Here is a 27,663-nt window from a genome sequence, read left to right on the forward strand (position 1 = left end):
TGGTTGAAATGGCAAGAAACTGTTTTTTCTTTGTGATCCTGTCTGATATCTGTTTTGTGGGCATTGATCCTTTGACGAAGTGTCTGAGACGTTTGTCCAATGTACATAGCAGATGGACAGTTTTGGCACATGATAGCATAAATTATATTTCTGTATGCACAGGAATATGTGTTCTTGATCTTATAACTCACTTGGTTAGGTCCAATAATGGTATCAGCAGACAAACCTGGCAACGGGGTTTGTTGCAAGGGAAGGTACCAGGGTTGGTATTAGTGTGGTATGTCCTGTGGTTGTTGTAGAGAAGTGTTTCACACTATTTATAATAAGTTGACCATATTGAAGGAGGGTCTCGTCGGTAAACAGGATTCAAACCCAACTGTTAGAGTAAAGCTTACTCGCAAGGAGAGGCTCTTAGAGTTGGTCTCAGGTACAGACAGGGCACATTATTATTCATTCACTTTAGTGGCCATTTGTGAAATGCTAGAAATCCAAGGATTTAACAATCTGGACTTTCTTTTCTGCTTTTGTGAACAATGCCATCACTGTATCCATGTTGTGTGTCTTGATCTTCCTTAGCTTATGCCCATATGAGTTCAGGATAGTTGACTTCTTTAGAATTTCTTGACCTTTGTTTCCCCATTTCCCCACTTTCCTACTTTGGTTAAAAATAAATTTAAACATAACAGAAACTTGGAAGGAAGAGACTTCAGTGATGAAATACTTGGCTTTGTTTCTGACCATTTACGCTGGAGCAGAGCAATTTAAATACTGATAGGGGAGAGAGACACACACAGATGTAATTATCTTCTCTGGGGAAAATCTACGGTTAAATGTCTAAATTTACAAAGGAATAAAAAATAGGATTACAGAGAAGGATGGAGAGAGGCACAGATAAGAGAGACCAAGTAGTCCATGACTTTCCCTAATAAGTAACTTATTGACAGAATCTTTGGGACCAAGTTTGAATTTTCTTTCGAGTCACAAGCATTTGTTTTTAAAAAGTCTTTGTGGAATTGTCACTTTCATTGAAATTTTGAGTATGTTGGGATGGAGTGGCTAGGAATTCTGAAAGATCTTTGTTTTATCTCAGATTCATTCCTGTGCATGACCCTTTACCCTGAAGTATCTGATGCATTTGTGAGGACTAATCAAGCTTTTCAAGAACAGTGGTTGAGAAACGGGTATTCCTCAATAATTCCAAATGTGAACACATTACCCTGGAATGTGAGTGGCTTGTTCCTGTTTAGTTTATTGGTTCCAGCTAAACATGTTAAGTCACTTTAATTCTGGCATAAGAGGACTCATCCTTGGAATTGCTTAGGCAAACTTATTGTGATTTAAATTGCAACGTTTGTTTCGTGTATTGTACCCTGGTTAGTAACATGCTGGGACTCCATGTGTGCAATAGCTGCATGAGGCACCTACAATCCAAACAAACACTAGGGTCTTTAAGGCAGCAAAGGAGTCTCCTGAAAACCAGATTTGGCCCTGAGGGTATGGCCACTGTGTATCAGTTGTTCAATCTCCCCCGTGCTTGGGGGTTCTACTGTGAGGGCTACTGCTCTCTCCAGATCCACCTTGCGCTTCTGGTGGCTTTAGAACCTGTTCTTCCCTGCCAGGTCTCAGCCTAGCATTCCCAGGCTGAGACACGCCTTAGCCACAGACCTCACAGTGGGGAGCAGGAAGGAACAGCTGGTGCTCAGAGGGCCAAACAGAAGTTCCTTGCCATCAGCTGCAGTCCCTGTGCTCTCTTGCCAGGCAGCCCCTTTGCCTTCATGGTAATCCCATCCTCTGAGCTTCCAAGTGGGCAGCCTGGGTAGAGGGTGCATGGACTGGAGCTGCTGAAAGTCTGGGGTGAGCCCTGAGGCAGAGGCAGAGCTGAGTATCAGGGATAGGCGAGGCTCTGGGAGGGAGGGATTTTCTGCTGTCAGCTCCCCCATTACACGCTATCTTCCTCGTAGTGCTAGGAAGGGGCCCTCAAACTGAATTGTGTAGGGGATTCCCACAGGACAAACACCCCCACTGTATGCTTGTAACATTAAAGTGGCTTTTTTATTAACAGAACTATTTACAGAGATTCTGCGATGTTCACTAGTGTTCCAGCCCTGTGTATACAGTCTGGCTTCCTGGTACCATCTGCATACTCCTCCCTCCTGCAACCCCTGCACCTCCCTTCAAGTCCTCTGCAGGTTGCTACAACATCAAACGTTAATCCTAATGATCTTTTTAAGTGTAGACTAGCCTTAAGGTTGTGCCTTCCCTGCCAAAAGCATATGTTTACAGCAATATAACCAATGCTCATGGGCTCTCTCTCCCTAAAATCTCAGTGGATATAAGTCACAGTATATCTTCATGATGTAGGCAGGCAAGCTCAACCATGGGTAGGGGTTATAGCATTCACTTCACCTAGCTACTGCAGTAGAAATTACCGGTGTCTTGTCTCCACTAGGGTTTTACAAACATTTGAGGAGTATGCACACCAGCCTTCACAAATACATTAACTACCTCTAGCTAACTGGCAATCACTGAATGGAAGGTAAAATCTCAAGTATAGAAATAATGGGTTTTGAATATGGTCGTATCTGTAGATAAGTAGGTTATTGCTGTCTGAGAGCTATCACCTGACCTATCCAAAATATATCCATTATTCTCATAGGTTAGTAGTTGCCATGGACCCTCCAACCCTAAATTCTTCTTGCCACAGAGGGCCAAAATAGAACAGGCTGTAGAGTAGAATGGAACTATTGGAAAAGGGTTCCCATAGGTCAGGAATGAGGCATACTGGGACTTGGCTGTGTGAGGAGATTTGCAGTGCTTCTGTCTATGCTGTACCTCTTGTGTGGAGAAAGAGGATTATTCAGTCTGAGTCGGCTAAGGTGGCACCTTTCACCAACTTTAAATCCACTTCAAAATTCAGAAGATGAGAGAATATTTTTGCACTAAACACTCTTGGCAGAATTAACTGTGTGTGCTATATGTGGAGATTTCTGTAAACCAATAAAAGCAACTCAAATGCAAACTACAGGCTTCTTTTTTTCTTATAGGGGGAGGAGATGCTATCTTTGCAGCATTTGAATAGTGCTGGTTGTATTGATCCATTTAATTTTGGTTTGTGCACATTTAATGTGAGCTTCACTCTAAACACCCAGCTCGGCAGGACAAAAGAGTGGGGAAGGTTGACAAGTGCAACTTTTCATATAACTCAAAGAAAGCAGTTGTTTAAACTTCCTAGTATCTGAGCTCTTATTGGTCCTAAATTCCCCTGTCCCCCAAACTCAGAAACAACTCCCTGTAAGTGAAACACCATACTTACGGAATTTCCATCTTATTGCATGGCTAGATGTGGCACAAACTCCCAACATCCTTTTCTTTTTCTAAAGAACTGTTGAAAACCATTCCTCTTTCTCTATGTATTCATGGGTATTACCCCATAGTGCAGTAATACACCAAAAGATGAAATGCTTTTAAAATAAAAACTCCCTTAAAGTATCACAGAAAGGGGAACTTGTCAGTGGTTTCCAATAAATAAGCCTATGGGGTCATTATGACTTAGCTTTAATTTTAGACTTTACTGCTACGAATAGGTCCAGGCCCTTTTGCAAAGTGCAACCTGAATTCACCAAACCCCTGTGCAGGTGTCAAAGTCTGAGCATGAATTCCTTAGCAGGAGCATGGCGCTTAATATAAAAATAAGCTAGAACTTAGTCCTGAGCTCTGAATCTATGTGCTTTCCTGCCACCTGTTGGGCACAAGAGGAAACACAACCTTTCACTTTAGAATTAGTCAAAATCCACCACACACAACATGTAACTTCAGTGAGAAAATAATAATCCTTTGCTTATTGTTACCCGAGGTCTACTGTGTGTGGTCCCACCCCTTTTGGCTCTTGCCTTTAAGTGCTCAAGTTGGTATTTCTTTCTCCACTTCACCCTTTCTAGTGTTGCTTTAGTTTCCTTCTCTCGAGAATGTCTCAAGTGATTGTCCACTAGTGATTGTACAACAGGATTTAAATAAAGCAAGTGTTATGAAACATAGGAAATAGAATTTAACAAGGATGAAATATGCTTCGGAAAAAACTGCTAAGACGGGATAAATGCTGCAACTTACTGTTTCTCTTATGACTGAATAACTTCAGAGGGGTAGCCAAGTTAGTCTGTAACTTGAAAAACTTAAAAAACAACAAATAGTCTAGTAGCACCTTAAGCACTAACAAAACATGTAGGCTGTGTCTACATTGGCATCCCTTTCCGGAAAAGGGATGCTAATGAGACGGGTCGCAATTGCAAATCCGCGGGGGATTTAAATATCCCCCATGGCATTTGCATTTACATGGCTGCCGCTTTTTTCCGGCTTGGGGATAAGCCGGAGAAAAGCGCCAGTCTAGATGTGATTCTCTGGAAAATAAGCCCTTTTCCGGAGGATCTCTTATTCCTACTTGAAAGTAGGCTGGCGCTTTTCTCCAGCTTATCCCCAAGCTGGAAAAAAGCGGAAGCCATGTAAATGCAAATGCCGTGGGGATATTTAAATCCCCCGTGGATTTGCAATTGCGACCTGTCTCATTAGCATCCCTTTTCCGGAAAGGGATGCCAATGTAGCCGTAGCCGTAGATAGTATCATGAGCTTTTGTGGGCAAAACCCATCTGTTAGCCTCTTTCCTAGCACCCAAGCTGATAAGTGTATCAGGTAATGATTCATGTCTATTGTCTCAACTTAAGTATTTTCAGCTCAACCAGCCTCTTGGCATCTCACTCTGCCTTTGTCTCTACTGGGGAAATACTTGGTATACAATGATGGGTAAAATCTCCTATTACACTCTGGGATCGTTCCTAAATAAATAGTGGGCTTGAGTTCCCACTTCAAGACACCCAAAATTTCTGAACTCAAGGAAAAGAAAAGAACTTGGTCTACAATTCTGGTGCTCCTCTCCTTAATCATTAAGGATACCGAGTCGGTTGTGGTTTGTAATAAAAACTGAGAGTGTGACTATTCTGAAAAAATTGAATGTAAATCAAAGGAAAGCAGAGTAACCAGCAATATCAGCAGATGAGTGCACATGCAGGGAAATGGAAATACCCCCACTCATCTAACCAGCCATCAAAAGATACCTGTGTCTGGGAGCAAAGAGAGAAGTGATATGTGACACACTGTTGTAAGACAGATAGGGTATTAAAGAAACCTTAGTTCAGCAGCTACTTAAATATTATTTCCTGTACCACATTTCTTAGAGTTTTAAACATTTTAATTATTTAACCAAAGAAATGGACTAAAGAGCTGAATTTAGTTTTATAGAGTTTTACTAAATATTCTTAGCAGTAACAACTAATTTAACCAGAAAAAAATAGCATTGGAGTATGATTTTGAGTAATGTAAACTAGAAAACAAGATGATTTAACCATTCAAGTTTTCAGAATCCAAACACACAGCCACAACAGCAAATAACACTTATGTTCACTTATTATCTTGGGCAGGTAGTTTCTGTTTGGATTTTTGACTGAATCCCTAAGAGCAGGGCCTCACTTGTGCCAGTTAGTTATCGATTCCAGTGTTGCTCGATGGCCAACCAAGATGAGAGCCATGCTGTCTCACCATTGAGTCAGGTCAGGGAACGAGACATCAAATTTTAAGTTGTTGCCACTGGGACTCGAATTTTCTCTTTGTGTAAGGCATCCTGTTATGTCATTTTGTATAAATCAAGTTAGGCCCACCCATCTTGAGACACCTTGACTGCAAGCTCCTTTGCTGTGGTTAACAACTTACCTCTGCAAAGTCACTTTGCATGGGCCCCTTTGCTGTGCATCCTTCAGCCTTCCTCATAGCTGTGCTAGCTCAAGTTTACAGTTTCTCCATCAATTCTGCTTGCTTCTGAAATGTCCAGTTTAAAGTTCATATAATTTATACCAAGTTCCTCCATATTCTTTGAGTCTCTTGAAACTTTTTTTAACAGTCCATTATAGAATGCAAAGTCACTTCAAGAACTGTTGTTCTATAACAGACCAGGAAGCTATATAAACATTCCATTTCTGTTGTCCTTGGTATGTATGGTTGAGCTGGGTCTCCTATTTACCAAACAGTTACATTTCTTTTTACAATATTCCACTAAGTGGTCACAGTATTTGGTTTCAGCTCCTTCTACGCACCAACTCTTTCAGTACAGGAGATTAGCGTTATTCTTCATTTAATGTAAAATAAATCACTATGAATGTTTCCTCTTTCTTTTCTAACAGGATTGTGCACTAGGTAAGCCATTTACAGTATTTTACCCAATGATATTTTACCTTACAGTTGACATCCCCTAATAAAAATGTACTTATAATCCTAGATTCGATCAATTCCCCTATTTTACTACTATATCTGATACTTCACATGAAATCCATGTTTTATATTAATTATATATAAATATATATTTGATATATCATTCAAATGATTATATTTCTCAGACAGGGAACAAGTGGAAGTCTCTCATAATTTGAGGCCTTAGTGCTGATGTGGTATTAATTTGACTTGTGTAGGGTCTTACTCTTTAGAGAGGAGATGATGCTGTAATATCTACTAGCTGTCAATCTAACTTCCTCTAACTGAAATAACAAGCAAGCCTCTTAGAGGACATCTACACTGCACAGCTATTTTGAAATAAGCTATTCCGGAATCGTTATTCTGAAATAGCTTATTTCAAAATAGCACATCTACACTGCAGGGAAGCCTCAAAATTAGTCTGAGGCAGGCTTCCTTAATGTAGATGTGCTATCTCAATTTGCAGCCCCAGGAGGCTTTGGGGAGGAATAACTTAGAATGGCCCTGGTGAGGGGCTATTTTGAAATACCAGCAGTGGAGCATCTACACGTGCCTTATTTAGAAATAACTATTTTGGATTAGGCATTATTCCTCGTAGAAAGGTTTACAGATTTCGGAATAAGTCCATTATTTCAAAATTATTTCCAAATAATGAAATGGCTGTGTAGATGCTCACATTGTTATTTCAAAATAACGCTAGTTACCTCAAAATAATGGTGCAGTGTAGACACACCCTCACTCTCCAACACATAGATTGGAAGTAGTGTGCAGAGGGTGGAAATGGGATTTGCTGGCTTAGCAGCAAGTTGTTCTGATAGATTAGAGGCTGTCCTCCCTATTGTCTCCCTTTGTCTCTATGAAGGGATGCTCAGGTAAGATAACTTTACTTATGAGTTCTCTTATGAAGATAATTTCCTTTTTCTCTAGCTGGCTTGGGAGAGAACAGAGCCTGTTTCCCTCTGATCATGCCTCCAACCAATTCAATGAGTAGCCTTGGCAGTTGAGGGGAGAAAGAGTGAGCACTGCAATAAGTGCAATTGAGGTATATTATTCAGCCAGTACGTGTCTTTGTGTTGTGTAGAGTAGGGGCTCATTGGGGAACAGTTGAAAGAAGATATGAAAATTCCATGGGAATTTGCATATCTTCTTCTGATAGCACTTTCGAAAGAGGAGGTTTACACGGCTTTTTGACAAAGGGAGGGGTTCTCCGAAAAAGCCGTGTCTTAATTACTTTCACTTTCGAAAGCTCTGCTTTCAAAATTGCAATTGAAAGAAGATATGCAAATTCCTGGGGAATTTCCATATCTTCTTTCAACCATTCCCTGTAGTCTAGATTAGCCCTAGATGTGCTCCCTGGTATATCAAGGAACCTAAGCTGCATGGTGGCATGTCTGTATGTGTGGCTCAGAAGTGCACTTGTTGACTTAGCAGCCCAACAGTAGCTATGCATTTGAATTGAGCTACTTGTTGCCTGGGTTCTCCACCCAAAATGTTATACTCATAAGAAGCACACAGGATCTTTTTCAGGAGGAAAAGGCAATAAACCACATTTATTGAAAATATAGCCCTTATTCACATGCACAAGGCCTGCAGCTTGTGTCATAGTTTCCAGTCTTATTGGTGCTTGTGCCAACCTAGTAGCCAACTAGGCTGGGCATGAGGAAGGAGCCAGGTTCTGTTAGCTGTGGTCTTATGGTCCACAGTTGTCTTCACAGGACTAACACAGAGCTTTATGGCTATGCACCCCACTTCTTTGGTTACAAATCTCACTCTTCGGATTGTCACCTAGTAGTAGTGAGTGGGCTTGCACGTTCCAATGAACCTGAGAGCGATGCCGTAGGGAGTCTTGTACTCCCAGTAGGGTTACCCATGGCGCAAGGTCAAGGGGGAGGGACCAGATGAAGAACGATCCTAAAAGTCCTCAAAGGCAGAATAGTCAGAGGATAGCAAGGATTATGCTACAACAGTTGTGAAAGTGGATGAAGGCTGTAGCAGACAGGAGACTCCCAATCATCGTGGATTTCATACCATTGGACCCAGGCTTTCTATCCATCAAGGATCATGTGGTGGCTGCAGTGTAAAAGTCCCCCCACGTTAAAAGAAATCAGACACAAGTGTCTTCCTATGCACTACTCTCCTAAACTTCAGGCCTACAGTGACTGGCGAATTGTGATGGGAGCAGAATTGTGAAATCTGGAAGCTTTTAGTCATGGACCAGCACATAGGCGGTGGATTTGTGTATCAGTCATTCCATTTTAAGGACTGAGGTGGTAGAATGATCCGGCAGCTGCATCTATGACTGGGCATCCCTATTTAGGATCTACTCTGCTCACCCCATATGGGGGGGGGGAGATAGAAAAAGTGCCCTAAATATAGTCCACCTCAGCCCCCCGACTGGATTACTTTGTCCAGTGGGTTCAGTCAAATTCAAAGGTTAAATTTTGGAACATGGAATATTCGGACTTTAATGGACAATCCAGAAAGTGGACAACCTGAAAGATGCACGACAGTTATCTCCTGCGAGCTCTGACAATTTAACATCGACATAGCTGCCATGGCAGAAAAGCGTAGACCAGAAGAAAGATAGCTAAGAAGAGAAGACAGAGGGTACAACTTTTTCTAGAAAGGAACCCCAAAGGAAGAAAAATTAATTCATAGAATAGGATTTGCTGTCAAGAATGAACTGACAAATATCCTATCTGAAGTCCCTATTGGCATCAATGAGTGTCTCCTGACTCTCCGTTTGAGCTTGACAAAAATCAACAGGCAAATGTCGTGAGTGCTTATGCACCATCTTTAGACGCTGAAGACGATATGAAGGAGAAGTTTTACACCCAATTGGACATAGTCTTGAAAGACATCCCCAAAGAAGACTAAACTATTCTTTAGGGAGACTTCGATGCCAGGGTCGGAAGAGGCACAGACCTCAGGCAGACCACCATTGGAAAAGAAGGAATTGGCAATAGAAACTCCAATGGAGTGATCCTCCTTATGAAATGCTTGGAACACAAGCTTGTCATCAAGAACACCCTCTTCTGCCAGAAGAACAAATTTAAGACCTCATGGAAACATTCTCTATTGAAGCACTGGCACCTTATAGGTTATGTCATCTCCCACTCTCAGGATTGGCATGGTGTACTTCTCATGCATGCATTGACTAGTACTGATGACTGCTGGACCGATCACTGCCTTACCCGATCCACGATGGTAGTTAGGATTGTCACCAAACAGAGAACTCAGAAGAAGAAACTGATCCAAAGAAAGATCAACGTACAAGGTTTGAAGGACCCCACTGGACAAAGTCACTTCCAGATAGCGCTCCAAAGGAAGCTGCCAACAGTACACCCTGAAGACATGGAAGAATACTGGTGTCAATTGAAGGAAGCATCAGGACTGGTTTGATGAGAATGAAGTGGAAACTGAATGTCTGATCGGGTTAAAAAGGAAAACTTTCAGGTCCTGGCAACTTTCAGGTCAAGTGACATCAACTGCAGAATGAAGAGAGAAGCGCATGCCAAGGCCAAGGCAGAAGTCCAGTGCAAAAAAAGGACTCTGAAAAATCAATGGTGGATTGAGAAGGCACAAAAGCTCCAGCATCTCGCAGAAATCAACGATACAAGAGGTTTTTTCAATGTCACCAAAGCTGCTTATGGACCAAGAAACCATAGAATTAATCCCCTGAGATCAAAGGATGGTACCCAACTCTTGAAAGACAATGAAACCATTGCTTTCACTGGAAGGAGCACTTTTATGAGCTCCTGAACCGCCCTTCCACCATAGTCCCAGAATCCCTTGACCGAATCCCTCAGCAACCACCTAGGGATGATATTGCAGTACCTCCTAATCTGAATGAGGTCCAAGCTGCCATTAAAACAATGAAGAGAAACAAGGAAACTGGACTAGATGGAATCCCACCGAAGCCTTCAAAGAAGGTGGGCCAGAGCTCCACAAAAAACTCTATTTCCTGATTCTCAAGATCTGGAATAGGGAGTAGATACTGCACAGATTCAGACACACACTGATCGTCAGTCTCTTCAAGAAGAGTGACAAATCAGACTGTGGAAACTATCGCGGCATCTCCCTCCTGGCAATGGCATGGAAAAGTTTAGCTCAAATCCTTGCCAATCGACTCCTGGCATTCTCAGAAGAAATTCTTCTAGAATCCCAGTGTGGCTTCCGACTATTCCAAGGAGCAGTGGACATGATTTTCACTGCTCAGCAATTGCAAGAAAAATGTTGCGAACAAAATCAAGCGTATACATGAGTTTCATTAACCTGACCAAGACATTTGATTCAATCAATTGTAGCACCTTGTGTACCATCCTCTCAAAGATCGGTTGCCCCTAAAAAATTTATGAGCATCCTGAGGCTGCTTCATGACAATATGACTGCCACAGTGCTGAGTAACAACGGATCCCAAAACAACCCCTTTGAGGTCAAAATGGGAGTCAAACAAGCCTGCGTCATTGTCCCAGTACTGTTCTGCATCTTCATTGCCATGAACCCCTGTCTCATTGATGGAAAGCTTCTAGATGGCATGAAGATTATCTACAGAACTAATGGGAAGCTTTTCAACCTCAGGAGACTGAAGGCCAAAAGAAGACTGCCACAACTTCGATCATGGAGCTCCAGTACGCGGATGACAATATGGTCGCTGCTTTATCCCCTGTAGCTCTTCAGACCATCTGAAGCACCTTTGCTGAAGTGTATGAGAATCTCAGCCTTACACTGAACATCACAAAGACCAAGGTGCTCCATCAACCCTCGCCGCCAGGACAATCTCATGCACCATCTATGAAAGTCAGTGGAGAACTGTTGGGAAATGAGCATTTCCCATATCTTGGAAGTCATCTCTCCACCAGAATTGACATTGATGCAGAAATCCAGCATCGCCTGAGCTGCGCAAGTTCTGCTTTTTCCCACCTGAGATGAAGGGTCTTTGAGAACTGGGACATCAGTGGCAAGAGCAAAGCTCCTTGTTTACCGTGCAGTGGTTGTTCCAACACTGCTGTACGCATGTGAAACCTGGACAACATATAAGCATCATCTGAAGGCACTTGAACAATATCATCGATGCTGCTTCAGGAGAATCCTAAATAACTCTTGAGAGGACAGGCACGCAAACACTTGCATCCTGCAAGAGCCAAACATGACCAGCATTGAAGCTATCAACATTACCAATAACTTCGCTGGATTGATCACGCGGTCCGTATGCCTGATCAGCACCCCCCAAAACAGATTCTGTTTTCCGAGCTGAAGGAAGGACTGAGGAGTGCTGGAGGCCAGAGAAAGTGATTTAAGGACATGTTGCAAGCAAGCATGACAAAGGTGTGTGGCATCGGTGTATACACTTGGAAGAACCTTGCCCAGGACCATCCTCAGGGGAGAGCAGTAATCTGTGAGGGGATGGCACAATTTGAGAGGTCTCACCGCAGCACAGATGAGGAGATCTGGAGAAGGAGAAAATAATGGCAAAAACTCCCCTATGTCCCTCCAATAGCCACCAGCGCCTGCCCCTATAGCTCCAGAATCGGGCTGGTCAGCCATATATGGATCCACAAATAGGAGGGTGGCAGGAAGGCATCCTACTCATTATCAAGTGACTGCTGAGAGTATGGTTTTAAGTCTCAACTTTAGTCTCTGGGTTTTGCAGTGTCATGCTGCAGTCATCTAATTGTTGGTTGGTGTTTACCTCAAGGCTTCTTCCATTGTCATTCTCCATCAGATTCCAGGAGTGACTTTAGCTGGTTTATCTTGGTCACAGATCTCATTCACAGATGCATACCTTTTGCTTCACAGTAATCAATTCTGCCCTTCTTTGGTCATCCTGAATTTGATGGAGGCTTGACTTCCCAATTCCTTGTTCGCCATTCTAATCATCTGGTGCTGGAGTCTTCACACATTCCTCACTTACACAAAGGACATTTCATTTCAGAGAAAGCAATTTCTCTTACAAAGGGAACAGGCAGGATTTCTTATAGACTTACAAAGTTAAAAAAAAATATTTCTTACTAGCTTATCATACCTAATACAAAATATATGTTAATACCTAGCTGCTGCTCTAAAACAAAGCGTATGGAACAAACTCTGTATAACCACATGTAAGCGGGGGAATGGTCCCACTATTGTGGGGAACTTTCCTGGCTTCTATACCACCCCGGAGAAATGGACCAGCGAAAGGATCTGAGTCACTGCTCCTTTACCCCACGGCCTCCCTGATCCTGAGGGCTCCCCCTCCACTCTCCGGACTAGCAGAGTCCTCGAAACCCCAACAAGGCTGGGCCCAGGTTTCCTGGGATTTAATCCCCGACCTTGTAGTCACTAGGGGCAGGAGTTAGGGTGTCCCCACTCCGAGGTGCTCTCTTCACACTGGATGCTTTCTTGGCCCAGTGATCATTTCATAAGGTTCAAAGCAAATATAATTTATTAAACATCAACTGATTAAAGAGAAAAGAATAAGAGAAAATGAGAATGGTTAAATGAGAACACACAGTCCTGCTCTGTAGCACGGGGACGTCAAAACAGCAGTCTGCAGAGTGTAAGGACAGTTCACAGTCTCTTCCTTATAGGCCTCTTAGAGGCCCTGGATGTGCTGCAGGGGGGCTGCAGGCTGGACACACTTGCTCTGGCAGTGACCACACAGCCTCAGGCTCTAAGTGGCCAGACCCCTCTCCCAGTCTGGCCTGCTGGGCCTCTTGGCTGGTGACATCTCCCTGCCCAGAGCCTCTCCCCGCACTTTGCTGGTCCCAGCTGCTCACCACACCCAGCTGCAGGCTGTGCTGCTTTGCCAGTCTCCAGCTCCTTGCGTTGCTTCTCTGTCCCTTTTGGCTCTCTGAGCACTGCCAGTCTGCTGCTCAACACAGGGTCTGCGCTCCTTGGACTGTGTGTGCCTGGCTCTGTTGCTGAAAAACTGCCCCTCAGCACGGCTTGTTCCTCTTAGCTGTCTCTCAGCTCTCTCCTTGCTCAGAGAGACCCAGAAAAATCCCAGCTCACAGGGAGGATGGGGCCTGGCCTCCTACTTTCCTCACTGACCTGTCCAACCTGTCAATCAGGCTGAGCTGGAGTGTTGGCTGCTTTCCATTGTCTCTGGGGTCTGTCAGTCTCAGGGCCCTGATTTCTCATGGACCCTTCCCCTTTTGATACTGGGAGCTGGCGAACCAAAAACTCCCACAGAGTTTTAGTAAGGGGCTAACAGTCCTCTTACACACACAAAACAAAGTCTGTAACACAAAGCCTATATAATTACTACTATGTGTCAGGCCCACACAGGCTACAAATCCAAAAATAGGGTCAAGTTTTCAGAGGCGTCTGTGAATGCAGGCAAGTTTCCAGCAGTGCTGAGATGATTTGTTTCTACTTAAAAATTGGTAGTTTCCATGGAGTTTGTTCAAACACAGTGTGAGTGCAATTCAGAAACAAGAGATGCTGCATTGTCTAAACTCAGGTTGGGGAGAGACCAAGGAATTAAGTTATGCCAGTAATTTACGTGTTCGTACATCCCCTGCAACTTCTCTATAAGGCAACGGACGGATATACTTACAGCTTTTTCCTGAAATAAAAGAATGTGATTACGTTTCACTGTGTGGGCAATAGGGGGTTTTGGGTGATGGTAGCAGTTCCTCTTCCCAACACTCCTTAAAGCAGGTGTTACTGGCTGAGTCAGGTCCAAGACTGATGCATATGGTACAGGGGTAAAGAGTCATTTCATAATGCCTATGTTTATATTATTATTTATTATTAAAGGTGGGGGGGCAGGGTTGGTGTGTTGGGGGAGATTTTTGGTGAATTTTATGCTGGCAAAAGATGCGGGATTGATAGCCGTGAGAGCCCTCCAGATTGCAGATCCAGCAGAAATATTCATCTGAAAGAGAGTACTGAATCAAGCCCCTCATCCCACATGGAATTTAATTTCTCTCTCTCTCTCTTTATCAGAAAAAACAAGGAGTCCTGTGGCACCTTAGGCTATGTCTACACTACAGAGTTTTTGTGGGAAAATGGCAGTTTTTCTGCAAAAACTCATGGAGTGTCCACACTCCAAGCGCATTTTTGCACAAAGAAAATTGAAAGAACGGAGGGGTTTTTATGCAATAGATATTCCTCATTCTACGAGGAATAACAACTCCTTTTTGCTCAAGAGCTCTTGCGCAAAAAGGTGTGTGGAGACTGGTAACATGGGGGTTTTTTGCGCAAAAAGAGGCAATCAGAAAAAGCACAGATGCCCTGGTGGCCATTCTGTAAATAGCAATCAGAGTTTCCTTTCAAGAGGGCATCCATGCAGTCTAGACATGCTCTTGCACAAAAGCACATTGCTTTTTTGATGCACTTTTGCAGTGTGGAAGTGCTCTTGTGCAAGACGTTTTTGTGGAAGATCTCTTCTGCAGAAAGCTTCTTGCACAAGAAGACTCAGACTAACAGATTTATTAGGGCACAAGCTTTCATGGGTAAAACCCACTTCATCAGATGAATTGAAGTGGAAATTAGAAAAGCAGGCGTGATTGTGTGTATATATATATGTACTCATATAAGTACAACAAAAGAAAGAAGTTACTTGTCAAATGTTAATGAGGTTAATCAAGTCTGGATGGATGTGGCTCTTTCACAGAAGCTGATGGTGGATATGAATATCAAGAGAGGGAAAATTGCCTTTGTAATGCATTAACTAGTTTAAATCTTTATTCAGTTCAAATCTTTATTGAATTTGCAAATGAACAGAAGTTCCCCTATTTCCCTTTGTAATCAAGTAGTTAATTATTTGTGGAAGGAAGGCTACTTTCAAATCCATTACTGAATGTCCTGGGAAGTTAAAATGCTCCTCTACGGATTAATCCAGCTCTATGGTAATCTTCATTCCAGCAGAGGCTTCATTCAATAACTGTTGTTCCTCACTATTAGGAACAGTTAGAGAGCAGCAGGTGGTTGTCAATGTCTTGACAGTGAGGCTCCCAGTGTCGCTGGGTTTGTGAGGTTGAGGGTGTGGAGTGTGGCTCTCCACTGTCTCTCTCATAAATGGGGGTGTTGGAGTATGTTAACACTTGTGACTCAGCTTTTCTTTATGCTCAGATTTAAAGCTTTAGAGCTATAAGGAGACTGAGGGCAGAGGGTGAGGTGGAAACCATTCTGTTCAGCCTTCATTCTACTATGTACCAGTAGTTTTCTAAAATTAAACCACCCATCTGTCAATTACTTGAGAAGCTGTGGGTGTAACCATTCTTAGTGATGGGCTAAAGGTGAGAAGGTGATGGGGTGCATTAAGGAAGTCTATCATTACTGCATTTGTGAAAGTATGGCCTGTCTAGAGAAGAGGAAGTGACAGATGACATCAAGGATTTTACAGCCACATTAGATAACAGACCATTGCATGTGCTTTATGAGGTCTTGGGCTGAGGCTAGATAGTATCACCAAAACCACAGTTACATAAAGTGACTTCACGCGTCGCTGTCCTTGCATGGCTGAGGCTGTCATGATGAAATCTGGCTTCCTCAAGAAAGCTCATGGCTTTGCTAAACTCAGTCACTTCATCCAGACAACAACCACTGAGAGCAATGAGCAGCACCTGGACCAAGGCAGGCACTGAACATGTATTGAAAGTACATCTCCAAATGGCTTTAGGGCCTAGAGCAGAATTATTTAAATATCTTTACTGAAGATAAATCTCCAGGACAGCTGACTTGCTGTATTAATTAACAGATATTAAAGAGATATACATTGCCATTAATAAAATAAAAATGACCCTGTTTTAATCATCCATTAAAAATCATATTAAATAGACAAGCCTTGTAGCATAGTCTGAAGGCCAACAAATCCCATCTCGAAGGGTTTGCCTTCCCTACAGAGTTAGCCAGGGCAGAACATCTCCACTGAAAATCCCTAACCATGCCAGACCTGTGTGACTGCGTCCACAGTGGTTCTGTACTAGCCTGTAGTGGCATGGTTTCTGGTGAGATATCTATCACTCTTGGGAGTGCATTCAACTGGTTCCTGCTTGAATTCACTAGCAGGATAGCCTGACTGTCTCCTGACTAGCATGAAGCTGCTGTCTGGGAGAGTGACAAGGTCACAATGCTTCATGTGACTAATTTCCAGATGGAGATGTTCATTAATGCTGTTCAACAGCATTTGGCAGCAAAAACTGTAAATGAAAATGTTAAGGAATTGTACCTGCAAAGCACAATGTAATTTGTAGGACATCGGACTGCTTGGCTTCTCTCTCTTCCTTGTTCACTGAACATAAAAATGACCTTGCGAGTCCATTTCCTCAAGTTATGGGTCTTAATAAAATCACATCACAGCTTTTCCAGCAGGCTGGTGTCAATGTCTAGCTGATAGGCAGCGTTGGAGGAGGATTTATTGAATGGCACCTCAGTAATAAGTGCTGTGGAAGTATAGCAGAACTAGAGCAGGCATATGTGGGATTAAAATGATGACCCACCATAGATGACTTACAGTGCAGGACAGAGGAGACACTACACAAGAAAGTACAATCCAGGTGGAAATATGGGATAATCCAGTAGGACTAACAGTACCTGAGCTTGATTAGTCTATTGGGCAAAGTAGGTGGGGGTGCCAATCTGAGTTAAAGCAAAACCTGAGCTGAGTCATGGACTGCTAGTGCAGGCTTCAAGCACCCTCAAGCTCTATTTAGAGGTTTTCTGTATGGATGGAAGGGGCCGTTTGTGGCAACACCCCCACTAACTCTGCAGTGAAGACTTATCAGAAAAAGAGAGAGACAATATTCCAGTCCCAGAGCACCAGATGGGAGCTGCAAGGAAGGAAGGAAATGAGCCACTTGAATTACTCAGAACACAAATACCAATCTGTGGGAAATGATACTGTACTCAGTTTAAAGGGTATTTGTCAATAGAGGTGTCAATCTGGAGTCATGTCAGTATTGGCATAGATAAACTAGCTCCGTTGGCTTGAATGGAGATCCACTCCAGTACATTAGCTGAGAGTCTGGTCTTTAATGAACGGAGACTGAACTTTGTAAAATCCCAGGCCTGGCTCAGAAAATGTCTGTCCAGTGGGGCTGGCTTTGTGGACAAAATGCTGTACAAGTAATGAGAGTTCTAATAACAAAGTACTTTCTCTGCTGGGAGGCAGGTAATGCACAGCAAGTAGTAGTATCTACATTTCCAGCTGGGAAAACTCAAACTAAGACCCACACCTTGAAAAAGCTTTTAAGTTTCTAACTCAGCTTTCAAGAGCAATGTGAGTTAGGCACCTAATTACTTTTGAGGATCTAAGACTAAGTTACTCGCTGAAAGCCGCAAGAAGACTCAATCCAACATGGATTGGAATTTGGAAGTTATTGGCTACAAATATTATTCTCGGGCCACTAGACCACAGCCTTTCTAAGCAGAGTGCAGCTGGGATGTGAGAGTGTTCCTTTGCTGCAGTTAGCTGCTGGCCACAGAATCTTAATGTTCCTTTTACATATACCAATGATGTATATGTTCTGCTGCAGTGTTTTCCTCAAGGTATCTGTCTCTTTCTTTTTTTGTAACAGCAGTGATATGGAAATTTATCTGTGCTTCACTGTCAGATGTAAAGTTTAATGTTTCTGGAAAAAAAAACCCATAGCAGTAAAAACAAGCAAAAGTTGCTGCAAAGAAAACAGCACAAGTTTTCAGCTTGGTTAAAAGAATGTCAAGTGCAACCACACTGTATATGGGTTGCTCTGACGCTTCACAGTCTAGCGTGCAAAGATTATTCCTCTTACGGTCATATGAATTAAAAACTAGCTGAAGCATAATACGCATATAAAGCAATGTGAAAAGCAGCCAAACATATCATTGGGTTGATGAGAAATATCTAATAACAGAACTCAAAACTCTTAGGTAAGCTTACTTTTATTTCGTATATCTTGCACCATTAACGTACACTTGATCAGACTTAATTCTATTTCCTATCAGTGCAAGTATGAAACATAAAGGCCACACTTAAGGCAACGTTAACTCGCATACCAGCCCCTGCTAATACAACTAAAAGTCACATGTCATAATATCCAGACACTCTGCCCTACAACAAACTATTTTAATGTTAACATATAACTGCACTCAGTGTACACATCCACGTCTTTGTAGTCATGCTCAAATGTGCAGTCAGAATACCGGTGTGAGAGATCTTCTGAGTACATCTTCAGTGTCATGTTTGTTGATGGAGAAAAGTCTGAGGCCAGAGTTCAGAGTTTACATGCAGCCGTGAGGAACTGAGAGTTTAAATTGTGGCTGTCCGTGTGATGAAACTGAAAAGGGAGCTTGTTGTGCAGTTGATAGAGCTGAGGTTTTAGGTGTTCTGGCGTTAGAGTAACAAAGGTAAATTGAAGTTGGTGGGGTTGTGAATGTTGCCTTAGCCAGAGCTATCCTTAATTTTTATTTTTCTTTGATTAGTGTATTGGTAAGAATTGCACTTGAGCAAACTTAACACTAAATTAATGTCATGTTTTTGTGGATGAATTTTGCTGCTATTTAAAAATCAATAAAGGGACCTTTTCAACCTGCAAGCCCTGACCCAATTCTGTGGCCTTTCCCACCTGTTTTTCTGCTTGTTCTTGATAGTCCACCTTGCTGCCCTCTATATTCTTGTATCCCTATCTCAGAGAGTCTTCCCTATGGCCCCTTCTGCTCACTCCTTCTTCCCTCCCCTGAAGTCTTACCGCCACTATAGTGTCTTGCACACCCTCCCCACATCCCCTGGCACATTCCCACCCGTGCCCCTCTAAACTCTTCAAGACCCTCCTCCCTATGCTCACTCACTATCTCCCTCGCTGTTCCTATTTCCATTTAACATTGTCAACAGAGTAGGGGACCAGTGGGGCAGAGACTGGAGATTTGACTAATGGAATCCAAGCGAGTAAGGGGTGTGGGAAATAGAAGTGAGGAGTTGGGCAGACCAGTGGAGCTAATTGCAGTCCCTGGACCTCATTGTACACAACTCTAATATGCAGCCAGTTCTCTGGTTCTCCACCCCTTCTCCTCTCTTTAGGGTTGCCAGGTGTCTGGTATTGGACCGGACAGCCCGGTATTTGCAGCATGTGTCTGCTTTAAAAAAAAAAAAAACAGAAAATACCGGACATGTAAAATGTCTGGTATTTTCTGTTTTTCTCGGACGGAAGGCCGCTTGGGACATTCTTCCCCTGCCGCGTCTGGCGAGGGCGGAGGGAGTGTGTGGGGATTTAAAGGGGTCGTGACTCTTTTTTCGGTGTGTGTGTGTTTTGGGGTTTTTTTTGGCAACAACTGTTTTGGGGGTTTTTTTGGCAACAACTTTGATGTCGTCCCCCCCCCCCCCAACTTCCCACTACCTTCTATTTACAGAGCTTGGTTTTCACAGCATCTAACTCAGCTATCATCTTCTGACTGGGGCGCGCACACTCAGCCACTCTCTGGCTCCCCCCTCTCTACTTCCCCTCTGGCTGCCTAATCTAGCCCTCTGGCTAATGAGACACACAACTGCTTCCATTAGCCCTTCAGGCTGGGGCTTGCTCAGCTGGCTGTAACTGGCCTTTTCAGCCAGGCTGCAGTAGCAGAGCTCTAGCTTAGCCAGCAGTCGGTCACACTATGCTGTTCACGGTGGAAAAGCTTTTGATGAGTGTGGAGATGCACAGAACTTTGAAGCTAGCTGATAACCGGGGCTAAGGAAATGGACTAGATAGCAGTGTGGGTGCAGTAATGGCCACAAAGCCCAGGCAGGAGCCCGGTTGCCCAGCCCTCTGGCATCTTTTGTTTCCCTCTCTTCATGGCCCTCCGCTCATTCTGACATGCCTGGAGTGGATTGAAAATTTTAAGGATTACAGGTGTCTGGGTCCTACTTGCAGGTTAGAGGCTCTTTAGGAAAGCATGTGATCAATATCGGTCTACTGAAACCTAGCCTAGAGCAAGCTGGGTGAGATGTGCATCTCAGGGAGCAGCCTGCTTTATCTCTCTCTGTTTTGGGGTTCTTGTATTAGCCTATTTCTTAGAATTCAGAATCCTATGTCTACACTTCTTGCATGAGTAATATGCAAATGAGGCTAAGCATGGAATATCGCTGAGCCTCATTTGCATACCTAATGAGCCACTATTATTTTCAGAAGAGGCTCTTGCACAAGAAGGGGCAGTGTAGACGCTCCTTCTTGCACAAGAAAAACCCTCTTGCGCAATGCCGTTCTTCCTGTAAAGTAATAGGTGTAACGGCATTGCGCAAGAGGGTTTTTCTTGCACAAGAAGGGGCAGTGTAGACGCTCCTTCTTGCGCGAGAACCTCTTCTGAAAAAAATGGTGGCTCATTAGGTATGCAAATGAGGCTCGGCGATATTCCACGCGTAGCCTCATTTGCATATTACTCGCACAAGAAACCGCGAGTGTAGACATAGCCATAAAGTAGGCTTGTTGCAACCTTCCAGTAAGAATATTTAATGTGTCTTTCACTTGTGTGTGACTATGCTGTGCCCATAATGGCACAACTTGGCTGTGGGAATCCTAGTCCAGTGTGGTTGATCTGACAAAAGGTTTATGAGTTTGAGACGCTGCTTCCTCTTGAGGAATTGCAAACTCTGCTATGCAGGCATCTCTGGCTATCACTTTTGGCCTCATGCCTGCTCTGTGTTGTAGGTAGGCTATAATGAGGGGGAGAGAGACTATTGCAGCTCAGGTTGATGGAGAGACAGAGCTTGCTGCTCCCTCAGAGAACTGCTTCATTGAGGAACAACTTGACTTGGCAAGGAGAAAAGGGAACTTGTGGTTCACGTTCACTTGAAACAGTCCTAGGTCTGACAAACCTTTGGGTTTGCAAATCCACACATCGGTATGTACCTCACTATGGAGAGTATTTTTTTCTCAGTAAAAAAGTTTTTGATTGGGTTGGAACAGGGAAAATGAAATGCTAAGAGGTGGCATATGTGGTTTACTCCCTGTCCTAAAAGCTCATTTGCTGCATAGTACATAAGCCACCTAAAAGGTGGCATACCATGCTAGATGTTCCCAGGATGATCTGTTTTCACTTATACTGTAACTACAAGTTCTTCTTGTACAAATCAGGTCTATGGACTGTCATGAAAAGTGATGAGCAGGACTGAACTAACTGACACATGCTCAACTCCATAGACTTCACTATAACTTCCATAGGCCTTAATGGCTGTAATAGAGGGGGAAAATACATCTCTGTATGTGTGTTTCTGGGTTTGTCTGAATACACAATCTATGTCGCGTGTGTGTTGCAAACCTTGCTAGTACCCAGGAAGTTCAAGAAGAAGAATGCATAATATAAGCAGTTTGCAGTGTTGTTGTAGCCAGGATGTCAGAGACAATGCGGGTACGGTAATATTTTTTATTAGATAAACTTGTGTTGGAGAGAGAGAGACAAGTTTTATAGCTAGACAGAGATTTTCAGGTTTGGACTTTGTGTAATGTAAGCTGAGAAGCTGGTTTTGTGTCTCGCTAACAAAAGTTGGCCCAATAATAGCTACTACCTCACCTACCTTTGTCTTTCTGATATATGCAATACTGCCGCACATTGTATTTTAGGAAGGCCGGTCAGGTATGGAATGGATCCTAGGTTCTTTTTTCCTACTTTAATGTGCTACAGTAGCTGTGTAAGATGAATGCTAAGAAGACATGGTCTGTAATCTTTTTGATTTTTCCATATTTTGACAAGTTCATAAATTACCATCTGGCCCAAGTCCATGTTGAAGGACTTGGATCAGACACATTGGAAGAAGCTTGCATTAGCATTGCTGGTGCTGTGCCTGTAATTTAAGGTGCAATTAAACTCATCTGACTCAGGCTTGTCTGGCTTGGCCTGCAGGGCTATAAAATTGAAGTGTAGACATTCAGGCTCTGGGGTTCTTCACCCACCCCCTTCTGTGGTCCCAAAATTCCCTGCTGTTTACACTGCAGTTTTATAACTTCGTAACCTGAACCTCGTGAGTATGAGTTGCCTGTCGTGCGCAAGTCACACATATATTTAATTGTGGTGTAGCCATAACCTTAAAAACGTAAGTACTTCCATCTCGGATGCTCTCAAATGAGTCCTAAAAATAATTGATTGAATTCTCAAATAAATCACCGTATTATGGGCATGTGTTCGAACAGAATATATTAATTCCTGAACCAGAGAATGGACTAGTCCTTCTAGTTATGGATTATGAACCATGTTGCCAAGATACACAGGATGAAGAGAAAATGAAATCAGTTCCAGTCTTTTCCAGAAGAAAGGTCCCTGAAGGCTGAGCAGAGAGCATTTTACCTGCACAGATTATTTTCATCTTAAATGGTAAATACTCTCAGGTCTTTGTTTCACTTCTTCAGGATGTCTGGTCTTCTGTTAAAAACAGAACCCATTGTAAGTGCATGCCTGCTCCTTTTACTATTGCTTGCAGCTAGCACATTTGGTGGTAAGACACTTCCTGTTTATCTGCAGAAATCTAACTTTCCAAATCAAACCTGAGTCTGCAGGGAGCACACAAACCTACAACTCCCAGTCACACATCTGCCTGTGAATGTAATGGCAGTTAATTCACATCCACCCCGAGATGATCATGGCAGAACTCACTTCAGAGAAGCATGTAACGATGCCTCCTGTGATAGTTACTAGCAGGGTGGCTAGATGCCTCAATTTTATAAACACAGTCCCAATATTCCATCCATTGTCTTATATAGGCACCTCCCTAACTCCCTTCCTGACCCTAGTCCCAGTTTTCCACATTTGCTGCCTGGTCACTATAGTTACTTGTAGCTCTTGTAAAGCATTTTATTTTCATGACCTGAATACCAGATGTCTTTGAGACTCTCATATGCCAGCCACCACCCGATACTGCGTGAACCTTCTTCCATGATAGTCCACTGAATTCAGTGGCCTTGCATCCAGGGTAAAATAGATTTTATTTAGTCAGAGCAGACTTTGGCTCAAAATAAAAAAAGAATATTTAAAGTAAAATCCTTGGGGAAAATAAATGAACTTTGCGTGATTGCTCACCTCTGTTTTAACACAGGAGAGCAATGATCGATGGCAGGGATGGGCAAATACCGGCCCACAGGCCAGATCTGGTTCACCAGGATTAACCCCTGACAAGCCGCTGCTATTTATACCTGAACCTCCACAGGTATAGGCAATTGCATCTCCTGCTGGGGTGGATCACCTTTCCCAGACCATGGGAGCTGCAAGAAGTGGTGTCCCGGTCTGCACTGCTTCCCGAAACTCCCATGGGCCAGGAATGGCAGCCAGCAGGAGCTGCAGTCACTGATACCTGTAGAGATACAAGCTAATATAGTGGCAGCAGGCCACCGGGGCTAACCCTGGCGAACTGCTTCCATTTGTGATCTATGGCTTGTGTTTGTGTTGCAATCTTTGTGCAAGCTAAACTACCCTTGACTTCAGTAAAAACTTAAAAAGCAATGAATGATCCTGCAGCACCTTAGAGACTAGCAAAAAATGTTGATGGTATCATGAACTTTTGTGGGCACATCCTACTAGTGAGAGCTTTGTTAGCACTGGTACAGAAGATTTAGCTCAAGCAGGTGTAATTAACACAGAACTTAAATGAACCATAAGAATAATAAATATTCTTTATTAGCAATGGAAAAGAATGATCAAGAACCTGTTAATCTCTGCGATGCTGGTTGGCATAGTACAGCAGTAAGATACAAGCATTTATCTTTTCCATTAACTTAAGTACAAATTATCTCATGTGTTACTCTTGCACTGCAGATGTAGTACATCCTTCCTTTTGAATTGTGGTCTGAATTGTAACCAAGTTAGAAGACTTTTATTGTTGCAGCACTAAACTATTGATACAAATATTGTTCTGAGTAATTTTCCTCCTGAGTACATTTTTTTGAAGCACCAGATGCAAAGTATCTGAACTAGAACTGATCAAGTAGCATTAAACCAATTAAACCAATTTTTAAACCAATGTTGCAAACATAGTTTCAATTTTAAAATTTCAGTTGGCTATCCCCTTTGTATTCGCAAAGTTTGACATGAATGGCTTTTTGTCTGTGCAATTGTTTGGGGAAAAGCTTTGTACAGTTACCCACACTGACTTGCCAATAAAAGTTGATGAACCTTGAGTAAGACATTTTGTTGCTCAGAATTCATTGTTACCCACTTTAAAAACTTTCCATCCTTTGCTTGGTGAATTAGAGCAGAATCATGTGACTTAAATAACCAATCAGAATTGCAGGATGGAAAATCTAGCTATATGTTTTAGAAAGGTGCTTTTATCCGTCTGTGAGTGTTTGTTCAAGAACTCCTTCTAAATTGTAAGAGCTAGGACCATCACATTTGGTATGCAACTTCATCTTCTCCTAAATTAAAGTAAGGCCAGGTTTTGGTAGTGCCAAGAAATGCTGGGAATGGGACTGTTTTCCTTAACATGGGGGGAGGGGGGGGAGAAAGGGCACATAGAAGAGGAACAAGATACTGAGTGTGTCCACTAGGGACAGCAAGCCTACAGGAGAGAGCCATCCTGCAGAGAGACCACTGCAGGCAGCTGCACCACAAAGAGAGGGGCTGGCAGGGCTGGGACTCTACCATCTTACCTGCTACCAGACCGGTAGGCAACATGCACCTCCACTGCTGCTCCAAACCCTTTCCCCCTTGACCGTTGGCTGCAGCACCCAGGGAGCTGGGGGTAGACAAAAGACCCCACAGACAGAGGAGGGGTGAGAAAGCTCCATCAGCTGGGACCCCCTGTCCTGAGCCCTTCCTCATCCCCCCCCTCCCCACGCTCCTCCACATCTCCAGCCTCCTAACCCGCTGCCCTGCACACTACCAGCCTCCTGCTCTTAAGGACCTGGGTTATGCCAAGTAAGTCTTCTAGTCTACTATATATTCAGAGAATTTGTGTCTCTCTGTTCAAGAACTCCCCCTAAGCATTAGGTCCAGCAAATTTGGCACACAGCTTCCTCTTATAATTACCTTAAAGCAAGGGCTTGGCTGTGCCAGGATAATGGGATGTGTTTGAAATGCGATTGCTTCTCATAAAACTGCATAGAAAATAGACAGACACACCAGATAGGTGAAAGGGGACTGAGCTATCCCCAGGTTCTCTATAGTGAGGTTAAGGGGACTAAAAGCTCCTCCCCCCCCCTTGATTTATACAGGAACATTGCAGGCTGTTCCCCTTTGTTAGGGAGTGAGGGGAAAGTGCACAGTTTGCTGCATTCCTTAATCTCTCTGGGGAACACAGGGTGTAGATGAACCTGAACTTGTCCCAGCCAGGGAACATGCATGCACCCCTCCTTGGGCTGTGCCCAATGGAGCTACAGTGGCCATGGAGAGGTGCTTCTCACCTGGTCCCAAGCTGCTGCAGTGAGAGGGCTGGGATCGTCCTCTCTTCCCTGGGTGGTCTGCATACTGAGTCCCTCATCCCCTCACCCCAGAGTAATGTTTTAAATGAAGAATGTACATTTTCAGTTTCTTTTAAAATCAAAAAACAAAACAAAAAAACCCCAAAGAACAAAAACAAAAAAAGCTCGCGTTAAGAATCTGAGCAGCGCTGGTTAAATCTTCTAGTATTAAATACATAAAAGGAAAAATTTGTGAACAATCTGTATACTCAAATTTGACCACATAAACTGTTCATCAAATAATTATGAAAAGTGAATAAATTAAAAATCAGCCTGTTTACAAATGAAAAGTTTATAGCAAATAAATAAACTGATACTCAGGGTATGTCTGCACAGCTGACTCAGGCTATAGGGCTTGTTTCTTTGCTATGTAGAATTCTGGGTTTGGGCTGGACTCTGGACTCTAGATCCCTGCAAAATAGGAGGGTCCCAGAGCTCAGCCATTACCAGAGCCTGGAAATATACACAACAACGAAACTGCCCTACAGCCTGTCAGCTGACACATGCCAGCCAAGAATTTCTCTTTGCTGTGTAGATATACCTTTAGCCCTTTTTCCTGATTGCCTATCACCTCAGCAGCACAATGCATCTTGGTTTTTTATACAGTTATATCTCAGGTTCTCGACATAAACAAACAGTACAGTTAAATGTGAAATCAGAGAAGGAAGGAAATCATTTGGTATTAAAAATTGGGAAATAATGTTTCCGATAAGATTTTGAAAGAGACGGCAGATGGCAGGATCTATGAGGTTATTTACTTGTCCATCACTGCAAATATGATCTTTTTAAATTTTGTTCCTACTATCTAGATAACTCGACCCTTACTGAAGGGATAGGCTGCTGGTTGAGAGTGACAAACTAGTAGTAAAAAAAAAATCAGCTTTCTTTTTGATGAGTAGTAGATTGATATATTCTTCATATTCACAGAACACCTCCCAATGGGGCATAAGTCTTATGTTTAAATATGTTCTTCAAGCGGAATCTTCAAATCTTTTTCTTCAACAAAAATAATTCAGAATTCCCCCCACGTGGACCTATTTCTTCACACAAATTGTGGCATATTCTGTAAGTTCGATTTTCACATCCGGCTCCTTTTTCGGGAGCTTTTCTATCATAGCAGAATGGTTTAGTGAAGCATAAACAAGGACATCATGGCTCTCCGGCGAGGGCTGGTAGGGACCAACAGTAGTACTCTCGCAGGTGGTGCCTGCTGCGGCCCTGCTACTGTTCCAGTGTGGGATATGCTTATCATAAATGGTGCTGTCATTCGCTGGCTGCTGCTGGCTAGCCATGGAGCAATAGTAAAGTGCAGATTCTTCACAGGGGGTGGGTGGGAGCCTGTCGTTGTGGCATTGAGAACCTGTAACCCTGTGGACCTGCAAGAGAACAGAAGGGTGTTCAGCTCTGTGTGGAAATGTGTATTAGATATGTGTAGTCTGGGCAAAGCATGCATGAGAGACATGACAGAGATACAGCTTAAGATTTCATTCAGGTGGGATCTACCACTACAAAATTGCATTACAATTATGGATAAATATTGGAGCAGAGGTGGACAGCCAGTTTCCTGGCGTATACTATATCTTTAGTGTTTTTCTACCTTTACTGCCCTTCCCAAACTCTTTCCTGTCTCCCTTCTTTTCCTCCTCCTACACTCTCTCCATGTGAGCTCATCAGTTTCAGGGTGATATCACATGGAGAGAGGGTTGTAGAAGAACTACTCTCCTAACTTACTTGTTCCATGGCCTTCCCTGCATATCACCCATCTCCTTATTTGTCACTTCTTCATTTATCCCTTCATCTTACATTTATTTTTCTCTTGTCCAGCATCTCTCTCTGCTTACAAGTTCACTCATATTTATTTTAAAGAAGCCATTCCTAGACCCCACTTGCCTATCCACCAAAATTCCATCTCCCTTCTTGAGTTGGACATCTGCTCCTACTATCTCAATCTCTTCTCCTGTAACAACTGGTTAAATCCTGTGCAGTCTGGTTTATGGCCTTTCAACTCCTCTGGTGCTTTCCTAGTAAGTGTCACATGACCTCACGC

The 27,663-nt window shown here is 43.1% G+C and overlaps 1 protein-coding gene and 1 long non-coding RNA gene across 3 annotated transcripts in view; one reads left to right on the forward strand and one right to left on the reverse strand.

Moving 5' to 3' along the window:
• Positions 1-27,663, forward strand: part of LOC142819906 (uncharacterized) — a 92,812-nt gene that overhangs the window by 21,539 nt on the left and 43,610 nt on the right. The gene's annotated exons all lie outside the window — the stretch shown is intronic.
• BTLA (B and T lymphocyte associated) overlaps positions 21,149-27,663 on the reverse strand; it is a 29,024-nt gene continuing 22,509 nt past the window's right edge. Inside the window, exon 6 of one of the 2 annotated variants that reach the window (XM_075908675.1) lies at positions 21,149-26,992. In XM_075908675.1, the coding sequence (XP_075764790.1) occupies positions 26,651-26,992 (342 nt within the window). In that variant the 3' untranslated portion in view covers positions 21,149-26,650. The remainder of the gene's footprint in view (positions 26,993-27,663) is intronic. The other variant, XM_075908670.1, reaches the window with a different exon arrangement.

Source organism: Pelodiscus sinensis, chromosome 1 (assembly GCF_049634645.1).
Source record: "Pelodiscus sinensis isolate JC-2024 chromosome 1, ASM4963464v1, whole genome shotgun sequence".
Classification (NCBI taxonomy): Eukaryota; Metazoa; Chordata; order Testudines; family Trionychidae; genus Pelodiscus; species Pelodiscus sinensis.